General features: G+C 41.0%; 1 protein-coding gene and 1 long non-coding RNA gene across 3 annotated transcripts in view; one reads left to right on the top strand and one right to left on the bottom strand.

Annotated features, from left to right (window-relative positions):
- The window catches only part of LOC125707377 (uncharacterized), a 30,346-nt gene extending 17,642 nt beyond the window's left edge, over window positions 1–12,704 (bottom strand). For both annotated transcript variants that reach the window (XR_007382270.1, XR_007382271.1), the window contains exons 1-2: window positions 12,657–12,704; window positions 8,824–8,973 (exon numbers count right to left, since the gene is read on the bottom strand). This is a non-coding gene — a long non-coding RNA (uncharacterized LOC125707377). The remainder of the gene's footprint in view (window positions 1–8,823; window positions 8,974–12,656) is intronic.
- On the top strand, window positions 12,351–17,534 carry crip1 (cysteine-rich protein 1). Its single transcript, XM_048974481.1, has 5 exons — window positions 12,351–12,545; window positions 14,278–14,372; window positions 14,629–14,686; window positions 17,115–17,159; window positions 17,285–17,534. The coding sequence occupies exons 1-4, from the start codon at window positions 12,506–12,508 to the stop codon at window positions 17,153–17,155; spliced, it is 234 nt and encodes a 77-aa protein (XP_048830438.1). The 5' UTR covers window positions 12,351–12,505; the 3' UTR covers window positions 17,156–17,159; window positions 17,285–17,534.
- Window positions 17,535–20,941: the final 3,407 nt, after the last annotated feature.

Consider the following 20,941-nt stretch of genomic DNA (forward strand, 5'->3'; position numbering starts at 1 on the left):
ATGTCTGCTTTTATATCTAGATAATTGCTCCAGGTCATATAACTTGAGCAGAAGCGCAACTCGAAGGCAAAGTACGCTACATTTTTAAACTCAATCATTATTCCTTCAATATCAACAGCTTGTTCTAGTCATAATATTCTCCCAATAAAATGTTCTTTTTTTGTCTCTGATTTTACTGGATGAGTGGTTATGGATGGATGGATCGACTTAAATTATAAAAAGCAAATGGGTCAGACCCACAGCATAACATTGGAATAACATAGTAACTCTACTACAGTATTTTGAATGTGAATGTGTTACGGTTTGTAACATTAACGTTAGTTTTTCAGTTTAGAATGTCAATTGTCATAAAAAGGAAATATTTGAAGATTTGAAGAAGCTTAAATTTGAAAGTGTAAATCTACTAGAACATCACATTTTTCATACAGTAAGTAGAATTAGGAGCAGTAATTCACCACTGTGCTAATTATTCTGGCACTCTAACAGAATATAAGCTCAGTGCTGATTATGTATGTTGCTATTATCTACTCACATCTTTTACATACTTCTGTAATTCTTCCATTAAAAACCCGATAAAAGTTCAGAAGTGAAGGCAGGCTCTGCTGTTATGGCTCGGGACAGGCAGCAAAAATGTGAGATTCCACTTGCGGTTCCAAGAAAAACAAGGGTTTATTAAATGAAACAGAACACACAAAGGAAAGGCACAAATTAAAGGGACCGCGAGGGATCAAAAACTAACAGGAAAAATAAGAACCAACTAAAGAAAGCATAAGATAACACCAGGAAACAGGACTAAGAGCTTCTAACTTGCACAGACACAATGACAGAGCAAAGATCAGAGGGGAAACAGGCACTTAAATACACACAGGAACCAGGGAGAACGAGGGACAGGTGTAACTCAATCAATTAACCAATCGAGGGAGGCGCAGGAACAGCGAGGAACACATGGAAGCACCAACACTAAATGAACGCAGAACAAAGGAACCTAGTAAACACTGAAGAGTAAGAATACACAGCAAACATCCGGGTAACAGCACCAGAGAGACTAAGAACGTGATACATAGAGATAATAAAGCATAGCAGAAGCATAGCAAAACTTAAAAATAGGAAAATACAACCTAATAAACCTAACAAACCATACAGGTGAGACTGGTCTCAAGCCAGCCTAAAACCCACAACCATAGGGTACCGCCTCTGTGCCTCATGCTCAACCTGCAGAGCTACAAAACAATATGGAGGACAGGGTCAGGTGGGTGCCGACCCTGAGAGTATGCTTCAATCAACCTAAATCCTGACACATGGTACATCAGAGCTTGCTCTGTAGATTAAGTCATTTAATTGATGTGAAAATAATGGACATTTGGGCCGATATCCCACATGTTCTACAGATAAATCTGCCTTTGTTACAGCATGTAATAATTGTACAGTAATGCATGTAGAATCGTAGCATAGTGGATAAGGAACTGTATTCACAAGGCTATGAAACTTCCAAATAGCAGCCGAACACAACAGCTCGAGTTATGGCGGCGCAAATCGGTGAATTTGTAATCTTTGGATTAGCATCAACCCCCCCCCCCCCCCCGCAGGCATCCCACAGCTCTCCAGTTATTCAAGTTACGCCGCCAAAAAAAATAAAAAAACGATAATTACTCAAGATTTGAATGGGAGTCAACAGCTTTGCACGGCTGGGTTCTGTCCCTCCAACGGTAAGGTAACCACCCCCCCCCCGCTATCCACTTTGCATTCCCAGTCAAAGCAGCCAGACCCTCATCTTTTACTAAAGCCCATTAGCTCCAGATCTTCCAGGCTGGTCACTGGGATGAGGACACACTTGTGAAACACTTCCTATTTCGGTTGCCCATTGCAGTCTTTGGTCACGTGCTTCCTGTTTTGTGCAAAACTGCACCGATTCACCTTCCATATATCTGTTTATGACCATCAGAACTGCCCATCCATTCTTTGTACTCACTTGTGGGTTGTGGAGGGTCCAGAGACTAAAAGCCAAGCAGCAACAGGCACAAAGGAAGAAATAACCCAGGATGGGGCACCAGTCCAACCACTGTGCCACCAGACCCCCCCCCCCAAACTGAACCAATCACATTTAATTTAAATTAAATTACTGGGTGTGTGCTTCATATTAGTGCAACAAGTACAATCACCAACACGTACAACAAAATATGCACAATCTGCACAGTGGAATCCAGTGCAGGCAGCTTCAATATCTTGTTGAAACAGCACCATGATATCTGGACATCTGGACAATACTAACTTTAATTAACTGTAGGGTTGCAGTGTAATTAAACACATAATACACTGCGGTCACCTTGCCAGTCCTGCATGCCAGGACCAAGGAACTTTATATTGGACAATAAATGTTTGGATTGTAAACCAAAATACGTCCGTTGTTCATATTTTTAATGAGTTGAGGAAACATAGCATCATTCTAACAAAGAGCTCAAGCTGAGACCTGAAATATATTCTGGTTTGTTATGAATCCCATAAACACCCACGCTATCCTGAAGGCTAAAGCGTTATCCTGGGTCATCACTGGAATAATGCTGTTTTTCTGCGTTCCATCTCAACCACGGCACAGAAGAATCACCAGACTGGGACTGGGAGTGCATGAGTATGTTGTGTTCAGAACATGCTTTGCCATTTATATCATATTGACCAAAAAAATTCTAATCTTAGGATAATGCATTTACATGATGCCAGGTCGTCTTACTGTACACTTCATGTTGCAGTTCTCTCATTTACACTTGTATGAAATGCGTGCTGTTAGAGATGATGCAGCTTTGCTACAGGACCCAAAATATGTCACATATTATGTCATCCATCTATATCATTAGTCTAATGAGTGTCGACCATAACAAATCGATTTTTGCATCTTTCATTTGCTTGAGATCTTTGTAGATCTTGCCAAAATTAGTTTCCCAGTTCAGGGCAGTTTGATTTTCTTTCCTGTTTCTCATACTTCCCATCTTGCTGCAAATGCATGAAAGGGAAACGAAAACAAACCCTAAACGTCTCTGGTCAGTAAGCTACGCTCTCATGGCTGCCACGGATATTCCCAGAGATAAATTCTTTCGCGGCCTGAACGCCGTCCCATATCGGCCCACTGCTGGGATCCTTCTGCATTCCACTCTCACTTGGCAAAACATTTTCTTAGCTCTTTTTGTCTGGAGAGCAAATCGATGTTTGCTTGCGTTTTGGGACACTGTTTCCATGGAAATGCAGAATTTCCAGACCACTGTTATTCCAGTAAATTTCCATACAAAAACTTCAGCGCAAAAAGATTTTTTAATTATGGGATATAATTTGAGGAGCTAGCTGGATTTCACGTTTTAGGTAGAAATAAACAAAAATAAAGCAGAGAATTACAAAAAAATATAACTGCTCCCTCTGAATGCTGTCTGTTATTATTATTTTAGGGATATTTCGTACAAGTTACCCACTGAAACCCAGGACTGCACCAAAGAGTAAGAAATTACCTGTGAATTGAAGGTTTAATCAGAGAGTTTAGCTCTTGCTCTGCTTGCTGAACTAATACAGGATTAATATGGCAATTTGTGTTTAGGTGTAACTAACTGTGATAGATCAATCAAAACAACAGTTTGGCAGCAGTTACAGTTACTGCTCTGCTCTGCATTTTTTTATTCCCATCAAATATGTTTTAATATATTGGCAAAAAGTTATTTTTTCAATTTTAAAAGTTGAAAATGCTATTAATCATAAAATTAGACACAAATTATTGTGGAAAAAATGGAAATTATAGTAAAAACTGGAAGGCTTATAGGAACTAGACTTAAAAGTTATTTCTCACATTGACTTTCCTCATTAGAGGGCTCTAATTCACTGTGTTTTATGTGCTGATTTTTCCCAGAGCTCTGCTGCACCTAATTGCTGTGTTTATGGAGAAGCCACAGACAACCAACTGCAAACAGCAACAAGTTTTTAGTTCTGTAGTTTTCTTTTGCCTTAAATGTAGCAGCGAACGGTCATGCAGAAATGCAACATGCCTCTGCTTGACCTTACTTACAGTCACCTTCCTGGCCCAGCTTGACTTTGCCCCTCGTCTCTCTACAAGCTTTATGGAGCTTTAAGGCTGAATTCTTGAGGAATCTGATTAATGTAAAAGCTGGATTTGCGCTGTGTTAGTTGCAGAAGCCCATTAATCTAGCTACTAAACGTATATCCTGGTCAGGGCTGCAGAAGGGCTGGAGCTGATCACAGTCACTACTCTGTCACTACTCTGTCACTACTATGTCAGTCCATCGCAGGGCAGAATTCAGCATTTAATGACAAAAACGTAAAAAAAATGGGTAGTTATTAGAATTTTCATTTCCATTTAACATATTTAGCAGATGCTTTAATCCAAAGCAATGGGTATTTGTTTATTTTCTTTCTTACTTATTTATTTAAACTGGGTCAGACTGGTCCTGGAGCAACTGGGGGTCTAAGGTTCCACTAAAGGGCCCAATGCTGACATCACACTGCTGAGCCAAAGATTTGAACCAGCAAATTTTCTAATCAGAGGCAATGGCTTAACCGGCTGGGCCACATGCTGGTGCATTAATAGCTGGCGCTCTGAACAGGACGTGTTACGATTGTTACCTGGGATACTGGAAACTAGATTAATTCAAGATTTGTTTAAAAAATGCAGACCTTACAAATGTCTACAAATGCAAAGTGCTACTGACCATACAGAGACTGGAATAGACATCAGCCAGTCTTCCCTATTCTTACTCAGCACCTGGCCCAAATGGCAAAGCTTTATGAACTGCGCTACCCTTGTTTTTATTTAAATTTGGTGCATATACGTAAAAGGGCTTTAACACCCGGAAATCAAGTTTATTTCTGGAATCAGCAAAGGCCCAGAAACCAGACAGTGGCAAACAAAGCTAACAAATCCAAACTGTGATTCTAATCTGTAGTGCAAAGGCAGAAAATCACCAATAACCCAATCCGCCCCAAAATGCAAAGATAACAAAAACTGGGAAAGCAAATGGGAGTCACACCGAAACCGTGAAAAATGCTCAGCCACGAAACTGCAGGCTTAGAATCATAAAGCACAAGAAAATCATCATTTCATTTGGTCTTTCACTTAAGGAATGCTAGACATCTCTGACAGTCTGATCCGGTGCTGCTTGGCTAGCTAAGTCAGATGTAGATGAATTATTTGGGATCTTGCTTCCACTTATCTTCAGATCTCAGACAAGACTCACTGCAACGCTATCTTTATAACTTAAACATCCAGATGTTAAGCCGCCACTGTACATTTCAGAATCTACAGTTCTGATGTGTGGATATGGCAGAGATGCGTCCATTCATTTTCTGTGACCGCTCGTCCTATTCAGGGTCACTGGGGGTCTGGAGGCTTCCAGCACAAGGCAGGGAATTACCCAGTGCAGGGCATACTCAGATGGGCAATTTTGTAACTCCAATCAACCTCAGCATGTCCCTTGTTTACCCTGGAAACCAGGGTACCCTGAGGAAACCCCACGATGACACGGGGAGAGCATGAGAACATGCAACCTCCACACACAGAGTCATGGTGGAGACTCAAACCCTGGCCCAGATACCTACAGTTCTGCACCACTCGCTACGGCTGAGACCAGTAGTAACTTTATACATTTTGTTGACTGATTTTTTATCCATATTTATCCATAGAAAATTAATATTTGACAGAAGCACAGCAGGTTAGGCCCTTAAATAGCTTTTCTGAATTTTCCAGCTTGCTGCTTAAAGCTGATGAAGCTTTTGATTTTTCTTCCAGATTGATTGCAGATCATTTCTGCAAACACTTTGCTGTCCATTCACATGTTTATGTTATTTGCATGGCTGCAGTCAGTCTTACATTCATCATCCCATCTTAATCATAAAAGCCTGGAGTCGTGTGGCTCTGCGACACGGTTATTGGCTGAATGATATACCGTTTGGAAGGGAGATTCAGACTACGATGACACATTTGGAAAAAATCCCTGTTGCTGTTTCTGAATGGAGCACATCAGTGGGCTGTTGAACAGAGTCACACGTAATGATACGCAGCGAAAAGCGCTCAGAGTAGCTCCATGCTATTGGCAAATGTGAAAGATAGCACTGATCAAAAGATAGCGATGTGTTCTTGCTGATGCCACTCCTTGACTCTAATCAGGAGTTTTATACGTTCAAGGGCTTGATCAGACATACCTCATTCAAAGACCCTTTAGTGAAATAAATATATCTATTTACTAACCTGAAAAATATCCGACGATACGAAAAAGACCCCAGCTGTGTGGATTTACTTCAGATTAACAAGACTTAAAGGCACACAGCTGATCAGATGGCTGAAGACTATGAACTTCTATTATTTACAAACTTTACATGTGTCAAGACTGGGACTCTGAGGTAAACTGACGCTAAGTATAAAAGCTAGATTCTCAGAAACTCAAACAATACATAAGCATAAAACAGCCACAAGCCAGGGCATCTTGTCCATCAAAGGTGTAGATCTCCTGACTTGTTTACCTTTGCAGACATTTATTGTGAGAAATCAAGGGTGTGTGTCAGTACTGTTTCATTTCCTTCCTCATCGGGTCATTGCTGCATATCTTTGGACTGTGGGGGGGGGAAACCGGAGTACCCAGAGGAAACCCCACGACGACATGAGCAGAACATGCAAACTCCACACACATGTGACCCAGGCAGGGGCTTGAACCCGGGTCCCACAGGTGTGAGGCAACAGTGCTAACCACTGCACCACCATGCCAGCCCTATTATAAAAACATATAAAATTATAATAAATTAAATATATGGAATTATGCACTGATGAAAAACATATTAAACTAAATGTATTTGTTGGGGAGGGGGTGCAGTTCTGTGGATTGGGACTCAGAAGGTTGCTGGTTCAAATCACTTGAGGCCCTTAACCCCAATTGCCCCAGGCACTGCCTGACCCTCCTCTCTCCTCTACGCCAGTTGCATGAGGTGGCCTCCTGGGATGCTTTTCCAGCTGTGCTGAAGGAGGTGCCACATATATGCTGAGCTCTCATTGGCTGCTTTTCCTTCACTCTCTGGTCAAGCTCCTCCCAAACCACTTCTACTGTGTTTAGGTCAGGTGGCCAGGTCATGTGATGCTACACCCTATCACTCTCCTTTGTAGGTGAGTAGGTATATTCAAACTTTTGATGGGTACTGTATGTTTTGAGTAAACAAATTTTTGACAGATCTATTATCTAATTATTTTGATAGGGTTGCAAGTCTGGTATAATGCTCAATTAATATTTTTGCATACTCAATGAATAACTATTTTGAAGTGTGTATGCGTGTGTGTATGTGTGTGTGAGTATGTGTGTGTGGGTGTATGTGTGTGTGTGTGTGTGTATGTGTGTGTGTATGTGTGCGTGTGTATGTGTGTGTGGGTGTGTGTGTGCATGTGTTTGTGCATTTAGGAGCACAAACCTGTCACTACTACTGGACAGGAGGAGTGTGAGAAGGACTCGAGTGTTGAAGTAAGTGGAACCAGGGCAAACGTCTCTGCACAATTATAGTCTTTCCAGGAAGTAATAAGCTTCACGGCAACTGCAAGACTGTTTTACACTTACTTTCACTTAATCATCACATACAATGTAATCTTACCAAACAAACTATTCTAAATCTGCACAGCCTCTCTTTTGCTTTTACCACCACAGCAGCATCAGATTGCCAAGCCTATGCATAAACATCGACATAAAATCAAACAGACAAGCGTGCAAAGCCTCTAGGGCGGCAACAGTGAGCTGTGGGGCTTTTCTCATCACTCAGTGCGTACTGAAGGTAATGAATTCAAGCAGCCAGTGTCAAACGAACAGTATAACTCACACCTACTTCGAGTTTCTTTTATACACATACAGACACTGTACAGCCACATAGACAATTCTTTACTTCCTCTCTGGTAGCTCTTGTCCTCTACATTAATACTATAATTCTGTGCCAGAAAGTCCATGTCTCTACATTGAGTACTATTCTATAAAGGTGCAACAGTGGGACTCCATTAAAAATGCACTTCACTCCGGTTCAAAATGCTGCCTAAAAATGGTAATGATCATTTCAGCTAATATGCTGTTTTAAAAAAACGTTTTTCAGAACATGTTTTTTTTTTGCGAACTTCTTACAACAATCGCCATTGGTGCATAATTTCTAATTTGAACAGAGGCTTCATTGACTTCAAAAGTACATCTGAAAGCAGTACGTGATTGTTTCTTCTTTATTTTCCCCTCCCTGCTCGTTTGTTTGCCAGCTATAGATGTGGCTCGTTAGGAGGAATGCTTGGTTTTTTTAGCTAGAAACACTGGAAGCATTTTCTCTTTCTTGTTCAGCTGGCACTCAAGCACTCCTCACGCAGCTGCTCTCGCTGTCAAGTGACAGGAAATCAAGACAGTCTTCCGATGTACATGACTGTTTTTTGTTTACTCTCGTGTTGCTATGCTACAGGAAACCAAAGCATGATAACATTGACAGGCCCGTCACCATGGAAATGTAATTTCTTTCCCTCGTTTTCTGTGTGTCTTTTTATTTATACTGTACCTAATTCCAGCATCTTGCCTGAAATTAACACTTTCACAAAGTTGTCTTTACGTCACTCTTTCTTTGCTAAGATTAACCGGCATGAACCAGTGGAAATGGTATCTTGTCTGTCAAGGCAGCTATTCTTTCACTTCCCCCTCTCTGTTCTTCATAATTCATCGTTTAAGCTGCAGTTGCAATGACCCTTTGGCTCTGAACGTAACTGCAGAATTCTTCATTTTAATGCAACTTGATCACCACTTTCTGGTTTTGCTTACAGTAGTAAATAAATACACTTACCTTTGGTTGTCTATCCATTTCAAGAAGTCAATAAATATCCTGGGTTTTTCCCCTTAACATGTTCAGTATTTTCTGTATGCTCACCAGAGAAGCAAGTGATGGAAGACGCTGATGTTGTACCTTGATATCTTCCTCTGTGCAAGTGCGCTTCTGTGTTGAGAGATTACTGGTGTAAAACAACTAGTGCCTGCAATCTTGTGAGCTCTGTTGCATCACAGTGTAAAATAATATGAATGACACTTTTCTGAAATAAATCTTCCAAATTCACTTATGCCACTTATAGTCTTTCATTATAGAAGGTGCAAACGAGTTAACAAAAAAAACAAACAGTTTAAGGACTTCTCGTCCTTGGATTACTTAATGTTTAAGGAATTATGGAAAGTTAGCCATTCGGCATCGGTTTATAAATCCAGGCACTCATGGGACCTAGATATAAGCGCTGTGATATTTTAATATTTGCACCAGAGACACAATCAAACTTCCTTTTCTTGTTATTTTGAGATAGGATCAGATCAGACTGTCTTTGCTGCTGTTAGTAATTTTATGCAAATAACTTCACAAATTTGGAAGCAATCATCCATCCATCCATTTTCCAAACCGCTTATCCGACTGGGTTGTGGGGGGTCCGGAGCCTATCCCGGAAACAATGGGCACGAGGCAGGGAATAACCCAGGATGGGGGGCCAGCCCATCGCAGTTTGGAAGCAATCAGTGGTGGAAAATGACGAAAAATATATTGTTATATATTGTAGTGAACTAGTATTCAAGGCAAGCAGAATTCTACCTCACACACTGGTTTTCCAGATTCCAGATCACAAACAATTAGGCCTGTGTGTGTGTGGGGGGGGGGGGGGGGGGGGGGGGGGGGGGGGTTGGTTCAGAAAACAAACTCCAATGCTTTTCAAGGCCCAGGAATAAAAAGGAGGTTAACTGACGGTTTGTACTCATGATCTGACTTTACCTCACCCTGAGACATCCCCCCCCCTCACCATACCTCTCACGACGAGGTTGTGGAAAAACCAGCACAGTCACTGCCCCTTAGGCCTGGGCTAGGACAACTCTGCCATAATCTTCCCTCCATTTTCCTCACACTACACTTCTTATAAATGAGCAGAGGTCATGACTTGCCAAGGCCCGTTACCATGACATAATTACGTAATTAAGCTATTTGTTTTCTTTCTCCCTGCTTTATTCTTCTGCCAGCAATGATTTGCTGATCACGCTACGCTCCGCCAAACTTTGGGATCCTGGAAATATCTTCACTTACTAAATCTGGCTGTGCCTCTGATGGGAGAAGTGCAGGGTAACGTGGAATTTGTATGTAAATGAAACTCATTTCAATTTCACAAACAAAGAATTCTCGTCTGTCAACAGATTAGGTCTATTAGCTTTTTCCCCTGCCCCAACCAACGAAAGCTAAGCTAAACTTATACCTTGAGTGAACTTTTATCACTCGCAAATTTGTCACTTCAAGGCCATTAACTACTAGATCAAAATGTATACATTATCTGAGGCCTTAGCTGTCATTGACACCATATGCATGATCCCCCCCCCCCTTGAAATTCATTATTTGGTTGCCTTGGTAATGCCTCTGACTAACAAAGCAATGGTCTGGATACCAGTTATCAGCAGTAGCTCATGAGTCAAGCATAAGTACAAAAAAGCATGCAAATTACATGATGCAAATATTGACACACATACACTAAGAGACCTTTACCAGTACATCCATGGGCCAGTCAGTATCATCTAGCAGCTCAATCTGTGAACTATACATGCTGACATAACAAAGCACAAAGTTGCCTTTAGCAACTCTCTCCTTGAAGAACTCAATACTCCCCTTATTGAGATTATAGATGAGGTGCTGTGAATGACTGAAAGGTTGTGGGTTTGAATCCTATGGCCAAGCGATCACATAAAAATTATGAGTGTACTCGTAAAGGTCTATTAGTGTATGTGTGTCAATATTTGCATGATGTAAATTTTATGCTCTTTTGTACTCATGCTTGACTCATGGGGGGCAGTAGCTGAGATTTTGGACTGAAGATGCTAGAATGTTCCCAGATGCTGAATGCTTTCAATACCTGACTAACAAGAGTCTGGATGTTTGGGGGCAGCGTGTGGCACAGTGGGCTAAGCCTGTGCGCCTGTAATTAGCATGTCGTTGGTTCAAACCCAGCTTCTCCTTGAGCAAGGCTGTTAACCCCCAGCTCCCTTTGCAGTTGAGCAAGTTGAGGGAGGTGTAAAAGACAATCCCCCCCCCCCCCCCCAATCATTTTTTTATTTTATTATATGGATCATATAACAGTTAGGCTCTTGACTAAATCCCTAAAAAGTGCCTGAAGCACTTCATGCTGACTGACCCCATGCATCAAAAACCGTCTCATAGATACACAGTGATACACGGATGGTGTATGAGATGCATAGATGGTGCATGTGATACACAGATGGTGAAATCCAAAGAATTCCACTGTATAAATGGCATCTTAATAGCGCAGGTATCACTAGTTTGCAACTGACCTGTTCTACTACCAGGCTTGGCACACTCATGATGCAATGATTACTCAATAGAACACAGCCCTTTGGGCGGGGAACAATATATTTCCAAATGAGCTGAGCCAATAATAGTTAGTACTTCTAACCCAAGAACTCTGTTAAGATTTTACTAACACAAGTACTCTGGGAAATGTCAACTAGTGATATTGAATAATATTTGAATTTTACACTGTACCGTATACAATTAAACATTCACCCATGGTACTATACAGCACTTACAAATCACATAAATATTTCTTGAATTACACATTCAATGAGATATTAAATTGGTTTGGTTCATGCCTCTTATATGTTTCAGATCATGTAAATCATTCGGAGACCGAAAAATGCTCCTTTGTAGTGTTTTCCTCCATTTTACTCATTTTAACTTTAAATGTAATAAACTTTCTAGGCCCCGCTGAACAGGACCACCCCATACACTCCAACACTTTTTTTTCTGCAAAACTACTCTGGTCTTTTTTTGCTAACTCCAAGCAAGCTTTTTATTTCCAGTATCAGCTTTCTTCCACCAACTCTGTCATAAAGGCCAGTTATGAAGCATTTTCCTGTAGATGTTGCTGAGTGGTGCATACGGTCCCTATTCCCTGTTGACAGACTTCTCAGCGGCATCCCTGATCATTTTCTAAACTCTCCCACAATCGGGAGGAATGAGGGGACCCCTCTCTCAACTATGTTCAGGGAACATCTGTGCTTTTCATTTAATTTCTGACAGGTGTTTTCCCCTTTAGATTACGAGAAAGCAGATTAAAGGCTAATTGTCTTAATGTTTAAACATAAAATGTAAAACGTGGCTTAAAATTAAATTTAAAGTTAAAGAAACTGGAAAGTCGCGTTTCAGAGAACAGATTCGCGTGATCCGCTTCAAGCCTACAGCCTCCTATTATTTGCTTACTCTTCTAAACTTTCTATTTCGATCTGGTACCGCATACGGACATACGCACTCCTCCGAGCCATTTCCGCCTTTTGATTTTGCTCATCTCCTATTTTTTCGGCGGTATAAATGAACAGACTTGGGCGTAGCGCTGACACAAACCCAGGCGTGGCTGCGGTACAGCAGGTGCTCTGCCGAACGATAGTCCATCTCATAAAAGAATAACTTCTGAATAGTCTTTTTACATAATACAGCCAGTATGCCCAAGTGCCCTAAATGCAACAAGGAGGTGTACTTTGGTAAGCTATATTTATTATGTATCTGATGCTTATATTTTACGTTTTGATTCACATATTACTTGCAATAATCGTGACAAAGTTGGATATGGTTTATTGATATGTTTACTGTACCTTTATATTTGTCTGGATGTATCGAGGTTGTTTTCGAGAAGTGCTTCCTGGAATGCTTGCATTTAAGATGAAAAAGCATCTGTTTGTAGTGCTTTAGGACTGATGTCCCAGCTTCTAATGCAGATTCGTGTGTTTATTTTATTATATGTGTATTTTAAGCAAATAACATGCAATCAAACTTAAAATTGAAATGAATTAACCGACACTAACAATGTATTTAAGGTTGCAACTTATTCACTTAAATTTTACGTTTTTACATAGAACCGGATGTCCCAGTGCGCCCTTTATGACTTTAATAAGAGTTTCGCTGACTGTAATAATATGCAGAGAGAGCTTAAGTGGCACTTGCAATTGATTCTGTGCATCAATTTTCTATTAAAAATAGGCCTATATATCTTCTATTTAAACTGAAATAATTTTGAACAAACTACATTTAATATGCATGCTATTTAGCTATGGAGCTGACACGTAGTGTAATGGAAAGTCTCTAAAAACTAGTAGTGCAATAGAGCCGGAGTAAATGAAGGTTTTCGTAAAATAGTATTTGCCGAACACTGCTCGTTCCGCTTAGCCTTATCGCTGCATATTACCTTGTTTTCACCTTCAGTTACCTTCATTTCACACTCAGGATATATTTTGAATATTCTTAGCTGATAATTACCGTAATAAAGCTCGTCGTTTTGTTGCGGATCGTATGCGAAACATTTAAAATTGTATGCTGCAGGTCTTAAAAGGCAGCGGCAAACTGCATTATTAACATCCCATAATTTTAATGTGGGCAACTCACTGCGGGCAACTTTGTGCGTTCCTCAGTCCCGGTTGCACTCTATGACACAGACTCTTCTGAAGAAAACAGACCCCAGTTTGTCATATGAAATCGCTAATTAATGCTGCTCTCTTCCTCAAAGTTACATTTTTGAAACCCTTCCATGATTTCACTGAAAGGATAATTGGATAAAGGAGGTTATACATTTAGCAAATACCAGAAAAATACCAATCATTATATTCGGGCTACTTATCAGAAGATATCACTGTTGGCTGAACAAGGCATATCCAGTCCATTATATACACAATTATTAGATAATGAACTCAATGCTATATTGGAACTAATATCGCTGTGCACTGTTGGCGGATTTTGAAAGCATTGTCACATTTTATGAGAGGTGGACATTTCAGATCCATAAAGTAAAAATCCAGACCAAGATTTCGCTTCAGCCATGGCAATTGTTAGGTCTGATCCCTCTGGTGTATATCCCAAAGTAGTTTAGCCTCAATACCCAATTCCTTCAAAACAATAAATCAAGCCCCAGGTAAACTTCACTTAGCCTCTGATCTTTTCAATAGCTAAAAAAGCCTGGATTCAACCAGCCAATCGAATACTCTGTGACTGTGACTCTTTATACTCAACTGGTTGGTTGAAACAAAATCTTGGTCTGGATTTTTACTCTCTGGACCTGAAATGGCCACCTCTGCATTTTATACTTTATCTGTTAGAACTTTATCTGTTAAGAATAGTATGCTAGATGCTTTGCTTTACTGACTCTTCTTAAGAAATGCATCTCTTTTTTTGATCTTACTTTGTCACGCATTATCTAATCTTTTTTTTTTTTTTCTCCTGCAGCGGAGAGGGTGAGCTCATTGGGAAAGGACTGGCACCGTCCATGTCTGAAGTGTGAGAAGTGCAGTAAGACGCTATCGGCCGGCATGCACGCTGAGGTACAGACGTAGAGTCATGTAAAATAACATCAAATATGCACCAGAAATTTTGGGGAAAAAAAAGTTGAAAAAGGTTTAAATATCAAAAAACATTCAGACTTTCTATACCAGCAAATGTCCGTGTAGCTTGTAGCTATATATAATTATTTGTAAGTGATCAAAAGTATAGAAAAAAAACTTAATGTATTTTTAAATCTGCAGTCTGGAAGTTGTCCATTTTTTGATTAACTATATTTAATGAGGTTTTCTTTTCTAGCATGATGGGAAACCTTACTGCAGTAATCCCTGCTACTCGGCTCTCTTTGGTCCTAAAGGTTGGTAAAACACGTGACCTTTCCTCACATTTGTGATAGTCGGCTGACTCATTACACATTTGCCTAAGTGGCCCGAATGAACTGAACAAAGAAATGAACTTTTTGTCATTTTTAAACAGAATATTACAAAAGTATAGCGGAAATATTTGTAAGTGGAACATTTCATATCCCATTTTAATTGAACTTTGAGGTTTTACTAAATATAATATGTGCCTTGGCAATAATTCAGGGGGACTTCGGCTCAGTTTAAGGCGAAGATGAAATGTAGCTCAGTATTGTTGTGTTTATCGTGAATGGTCTGTGGGTCACTGGCTTAGGATGCTGTGTCTCTGATCAGCTCTACTGTAAGGACAGTTCTTAAAAAGTCACACCTCACAATATATGATAGCATGGGCCGATCTCCTTGTAGGGCTTCGAGCTGGGGCAGTGCCTCTGAGTATGGAGCTATTCTACATTATTCCATCCATCCAGCCAACCGTCTGGGGCTGTGCACATTTTCAGGGCCAGGGGTCCAAGCATAATGACATGAAATGTAACTGGGCTACAAAAATAATTCCATCTGCTTAATTTTCGCTCCGCTAATTTCCCTGCACTTCTGCGTAACTTCCAGTGAGCTCCACCTTGCAGAGACCTATAAATGATTCAGTTAGTGTCAAATATGGAATTTGCTGGGGAGGAACGGCGAAGAATCTTTGTTACTTGGTACATTTCCTTTTAAAACATAGACAAACGGCTCACAGCTTAAAAATATTGTAATTTGCAATATTTGTGTTATTTTGATGAGGAATAAGTCCAGCTTGAAGTGCCATTCAGTGTTTGCCAGGCTTCTGTCATTTGGCAGTTTTTGGATTTAGATTTTAGCTTTTTTTTGTTCATAAACATTCTCCTTCTGTTTTAAGAGCAATGTCATACACTGATTTCAAAAATGCTGTTGATAGACATACTGGACTAAAAAGGTTTTATGTCGAAGCAGCTTCATTGGACCCATATGGGCATAATTTATTTTTGTCTTTATCCTAACACTTCTGCATTCAATAATGATCATTTCCATACTGAATAGCTGTATGTATGCAAACAAGGAAGGAAATCCTGTATTTGCATTACGTTTTGACCACACTTTAAATAAAAGTGTTAGTGACGTCTCACGTGTGGCTTTGACTTAAAATTAGTCATGTAGCCCATTTCATAGAAAATACAATTATATGTATCACTACTCAGGGGTGGCATGGTGGTGCAGTGGTTAGCACTGTATGGGGCGGCATGGTGGTGCAGTGGTTAGCACTGTTGCCTCACACCTCTGCGGCCCGGGTTCGAGTCTCCGCCTGGGTCACATGTGTGTGGAGTTTGCATGTTCTCCCCATGTCGTGGGGTTTCCTCTGGGTACTCCGGTTTCCCCCCACAGTCCAAAAACATGCTGAGACTAATTGGACTTGCTAAATTGCCCATAGGTGTGCCTGTGTGAGTGAATGGTGTGTGAGTGTGCCCTGCGATGGGCTGGCTCCCCATCCTGGGTTGTTCCCTGCCTTGTGCCCATTGCTTCTGGGATAGGCTCTGGACCCCCCGCGACCCAGTAGAATAAGCGGTTTGGAAAATGGATGGATGGATGTATCACTACTCTGTCTAAAAATGTCTAGATATTTACTGTGTATTGCTATTCTGCTTAAAAATATCCTGATATGGGTTTTCGTCCATATTACCTAGCCCTATGTGAGTTGCCCCCCTACCCCCACACACCCACTTGCCTGGTAGAGATGGTACATTATTATAGACTTAATATTTTTAAGATTTGAAGCGCTTGTTCAAACAAGATAGTGACTGAATGTGCAACAGCAAACTAGCTGCTAAGTTCTTAGTTAGCTTGCTAAAATTTAAGTGAGAAGAAGGAAAAAAGTAGGAAATGTAGGAAAGCAAGTGTTAAAGTTTTGGGTGGGGGAGCAGACCAAAAACAGCTGTCATGGGTAACGCCTGACATAAAACGAGTAAAGTTGGTGGTATCAAATAAGACTTTCTAGCTGTCTGTCTCACTTAGCAAAGTTTTGCAAGTGGGCCAATGTAGCGTGAACTTGTATAGCAGAACTGCCGTTTGAGATAACAAGCATATCTTAGGGCAAAGTACAGTCGTAGTATGTAGCAAGGAGTACTGAATGTTTTTATTTGTATAAACACCTATGTGTGTTGGAGTGTGCGGCTTGTTATTGCTCCATTATTGTCCTTAATTAATAACAGATTAATGAAGATGGATTGCTAGAATTTCTTCTCAGAAATGCCGTGTTTTCGTGGCAGAGAAGCATAAGGCCGGTTATGTCCGGTCAGGGAACAGAGAGGATAACATTGTTATGCTTGTGTCGTAACTTTTTCCACATGAATGAGTTTCCAGTAGCTTTTGAGCACTGGACTAACGTATGGTCTTCTGTGTCGTCCCCCGCAGGCTTTGGACGTGGGGGCACTGAGAGTCACACATTCAAGTAGTGAGGTAAGGAAGACCGGACGCCACAGACACAAAACATATTGATCAGAAAACAGCAAAAGGCCGATGCCAAAAACTGATAGATATTTATGTATTTTATGTAACCGGTGATTCATTCATTTTCCCGACAGGTTATAACACTCTAGAAGAGTTGCTTTAAAGAAGGAAGAAGCCACCGTACAAGAAACTTTATCCCCGTGTTTTTACACCAAAACATCAACAAAATATTTCTTTATTGCAATTGGCTTTGTTCCTCATTCATTCCTTTTAACTAACAAAGCTGGCTTTAATTGTGCCCACTCAATTCTTGCAAATATTTTGAAGGGTATTATAACAATTACTTAATTTTTTTGTGTCCAAATAAAAATATTTGGCGATAAATGTTGTGATTATAGTTTTCTTCTGCGTTGTGAATTGTTGCATATATAACATTTACCAAGTAAAATATCAAAATGCTTATTTGTGTTTATCAGACCCACAGGATATGTAATATTGTACAAAAGTCTTACTCAGCCAAAGAAACGTTTAAATGATTTACATGTTGATGTAAATTACTTTCTGTGAATTACTTTCTCAGACCAAGAGCTACTGTGCAGCAAAATCCCCATTGTCACAGGTTTCTGTCAAAATAATAAGCAAGACAAAGTGAGAGAAAGTAAGAGCCAAAGTTAAACAGGGATCCACCTACTTACTACATTTATCCCCCACAAATCTCTGGCTTTAGTAGCCTGCTGTAAGGATTAACTGAAATCTAATTAGCTTGCAGTTTAATGTTTTATACTGGATCAACAAAAATGATGTTACTTGTCGTACAAGGGAAGCTGGGGAATTTCCTGTTTGTTTACTGGTTCACACTTCAGCTTGACACCTTCAAGGCCCAGCCACCCCCTCCTGCTCTCTGTGTGTGGAGTTTCCATCCCTGTACCCCAGTTCTGTTTCTCCTGCAGTCAAAAAACATGCAGTTACGTGAACCGTGAATTTCTGAGAGTGTGCGATTGTGCATGAGAGTGTGCGATTGTGCATGAGAGTGTGTGCCCTACAATGGACTGGCATCCTATCCAGAGTTTCCATGCCGTGTGGTTTTGGCTGCATCTACTCAGTCTTCCTCTCAGCTTGGAGACGGTTCCTCTTTGTAACCCTTCAGAGGTTTAAATATACTATTTATTTTGTTTAATGTAGGGGCGGCATGGTGGTGCAGTGGTTAGCACTGTTGCCTCACACCTCTGGGACCCGGGTTCGAGTCTCCGCCTGGGTCACATGTGTGTGGAGTTTGCATGTTCTCCCCATGTCGTCGTGGGGTTTCCTCCGGGTACTCCGGTTTCCCCCCACAGTCTAAAAACATGCTGAGGCTGATTGGACTTGCTAAATTGCCCGTAGGTGTGAATGTGTGCGTGAATGGTGTGTGAGTGTGCCCTGCGATGGGCTGGCCCCCCAATCCTGGGTTGTTCCCTGCCTCGTGCCCATAGCTTCGGGGATAGGCTCCGGACCCCCCGCGACCCAGTAGGATAAGCGGTTTAGAAAACGGACGGACGGACGGACGGATGGATGGATAGTATTATCCCATTACAATCAGTTATAATAAACATGATGTAATTGCAGTTACAACAATGCCTCTAGACCAGTGTTTCCCAGTCTGGTCCACCTGGAACGGACAGACCCCACCAACTCCTTGCCAGACAGACACTGCTCCAAACCCGGGATCATCAGGGATCATGGACGAACGTGGCTGCGCCAAGACTCGTCTGTGTCGGTTGCATTTTGATGCGAACGGCCGTCCGAATCAGCTGCGGCATTCACCCCTGCTCAAGACACGAAGGAAATGTTTCACAACTCACCGACAGTGCTTTTGAGAAATAAAAAAGAACTTCTAAGCCATTTAAAAAAACATACATTTTACTTGCCCTTTAAATCATCAGAAAATCCACCATTGGGTAGTTAGCCTTAGTCCTGCAATCAGCATTCAAAATAACCTTGCACAGCTGACCACCAGCAACAATGTTTTTCATGAATCGTATATAACTGCAACATCTGCGAGATTGATTTGCATATCGTACTGCTCATTGGCCGCCATCCAGTGGAATGTGCCAAGAGGAACCAAAACACCTCATCAGACTCCTCCCTTGGACCTTCACACTTATTACTCTGTCATGGTCAGTGAGCCAAGCAACTATGTGGAGAAACTTGTACCATACTTTTCATTTGAACTTCTACCCTGGTTCTTCTGCTGTTACCTCATGAATATAGTTGCGGAGACGGATGTAGGTTGACCAGGGGGGTGATGAGTGGCTCAGGGGCTAAGCCTCTATGCCTATGATCAGAAGATCACTGGTTCAAGCCTGAGCACTGTATGCTGGCTGACTCCCACCCCCCCCCCCCACACCAAAGCTTCCCCCTAACCTGCCCACGTATCTGAGAGACAGCAAGATTGAGTAGGCAAAGAAACACCTTCCAATGTACATGTAATCATACTAGTACAAATGGCAAATAAAGGATCACTTAATTTCAAAAATACCCGGACTTAATGGTTAGCACTGTAGCCTTGAACCAGCAGGGCTGGAGATACTAATCATGCACATGTGTGTAGAACTTGCATGCACTCATCTTGCACTTGTTAAACTGTGGGAGGAAAACCACACCGTTAGGTAAATTGGTGACTTCGCATTACTCAAAGATTGTGTGTGATTGCACATCCTATGAGGCATCCTGATCAGGGTGTGTGCTGGACTTCCTGGTTTAGGCTATAGGGTTGCTGTGACCCTTTTCCAAAGTAGCGCTTATCACAGATGAATGGATATATTCATTCAGTAACTACTTTTGGACGTCTATATTTAGTAAATGATAAAGCATTGAGCAATTATAAACTATATTTATTCGTTTTTAATGTCATTAATTTTTACATTAGACAAAGAAACCTCCGCCCATGCACCTTAAATTCTCCAGATTTTTTTCTTGTCATATTTGCATTTATTCATTGGTACCCATGTAGTTGGTGGCCATTTTCAGCATGTAAATTGCATCGCATTGTAAAACATTTGCCACGTACTGCTACTTTTAAAATGTCTGTTCTCATAGAAAAAGATGAAGCACTTATCACATTGTACTGAAAGTATGTTGGAAGTCAACATACTCTGGATCTTGTCGAGAAGGAAGTCTATCTGTTAGAAACCAACTGCAAAAGTAATTTTGCGGCAGAATTGGATGTATCGCATATATCAGAAATGGTGGCAAGGGGACAAATTTCATTTGAGTCAAATCCAGTTTCAAAGTGAATAAGGTGAGTGGATGACTGACACAGACCCACACTCAGTCTTCCAAATGAGTAGGGCAGACCTCCTATGATTTGCTTGTGTTTTTGTAAATGACTAAGGTGTTGCATTCATTCTTTACTCTTTTTCTATGCCCAAAAAATACAACTGGATTTATATTATCTGGCGTCATTGCTTTTGGGTTGCACAAGTCTGAAAAAAAGTTCCACTTCATAAGAAGAAGGAGATGATTTGATGCTCCTACATGGTAATAAATGTGATGTAGCTGGTTTAGGGTTACTGAGTGCAGAAGCAGGTTATAGAGGATGCACAATAACAGATTTGGCAGAGTGTTGATGGTGCCTATTCTGTGCCAGGAGTAGTTTCCTGCCTGTTTTATAGGAACCTCAAAATGGGAGAGAGTTAGGGAGAAAACCCTAGAGTAAGAAGGAAATGATGATCGTGTGTGGGCCCATAGCAATGCCAAGCACGCCACTCCTGCTATTCGCCAGGAATAATCTGTGTCAAATCACGAAGGCTAAA

Source organism: Brienomyrus brachyistius, chromosome 14 (genome assembly GCF_023856365.1).
Source record: "Brienomyrus brachyistius isolate T26 chromosome 14, BBRACH_0.4, whole genome shotgun sequence".
Taxonomy (NCBI): domain Eukaryota; kingdom Metazoa; phylum Chordata; class Actinopteri; order Osteoglossiformes; family Mormyridae; genus Brienomyrus; species Brienomyrus brachyistius.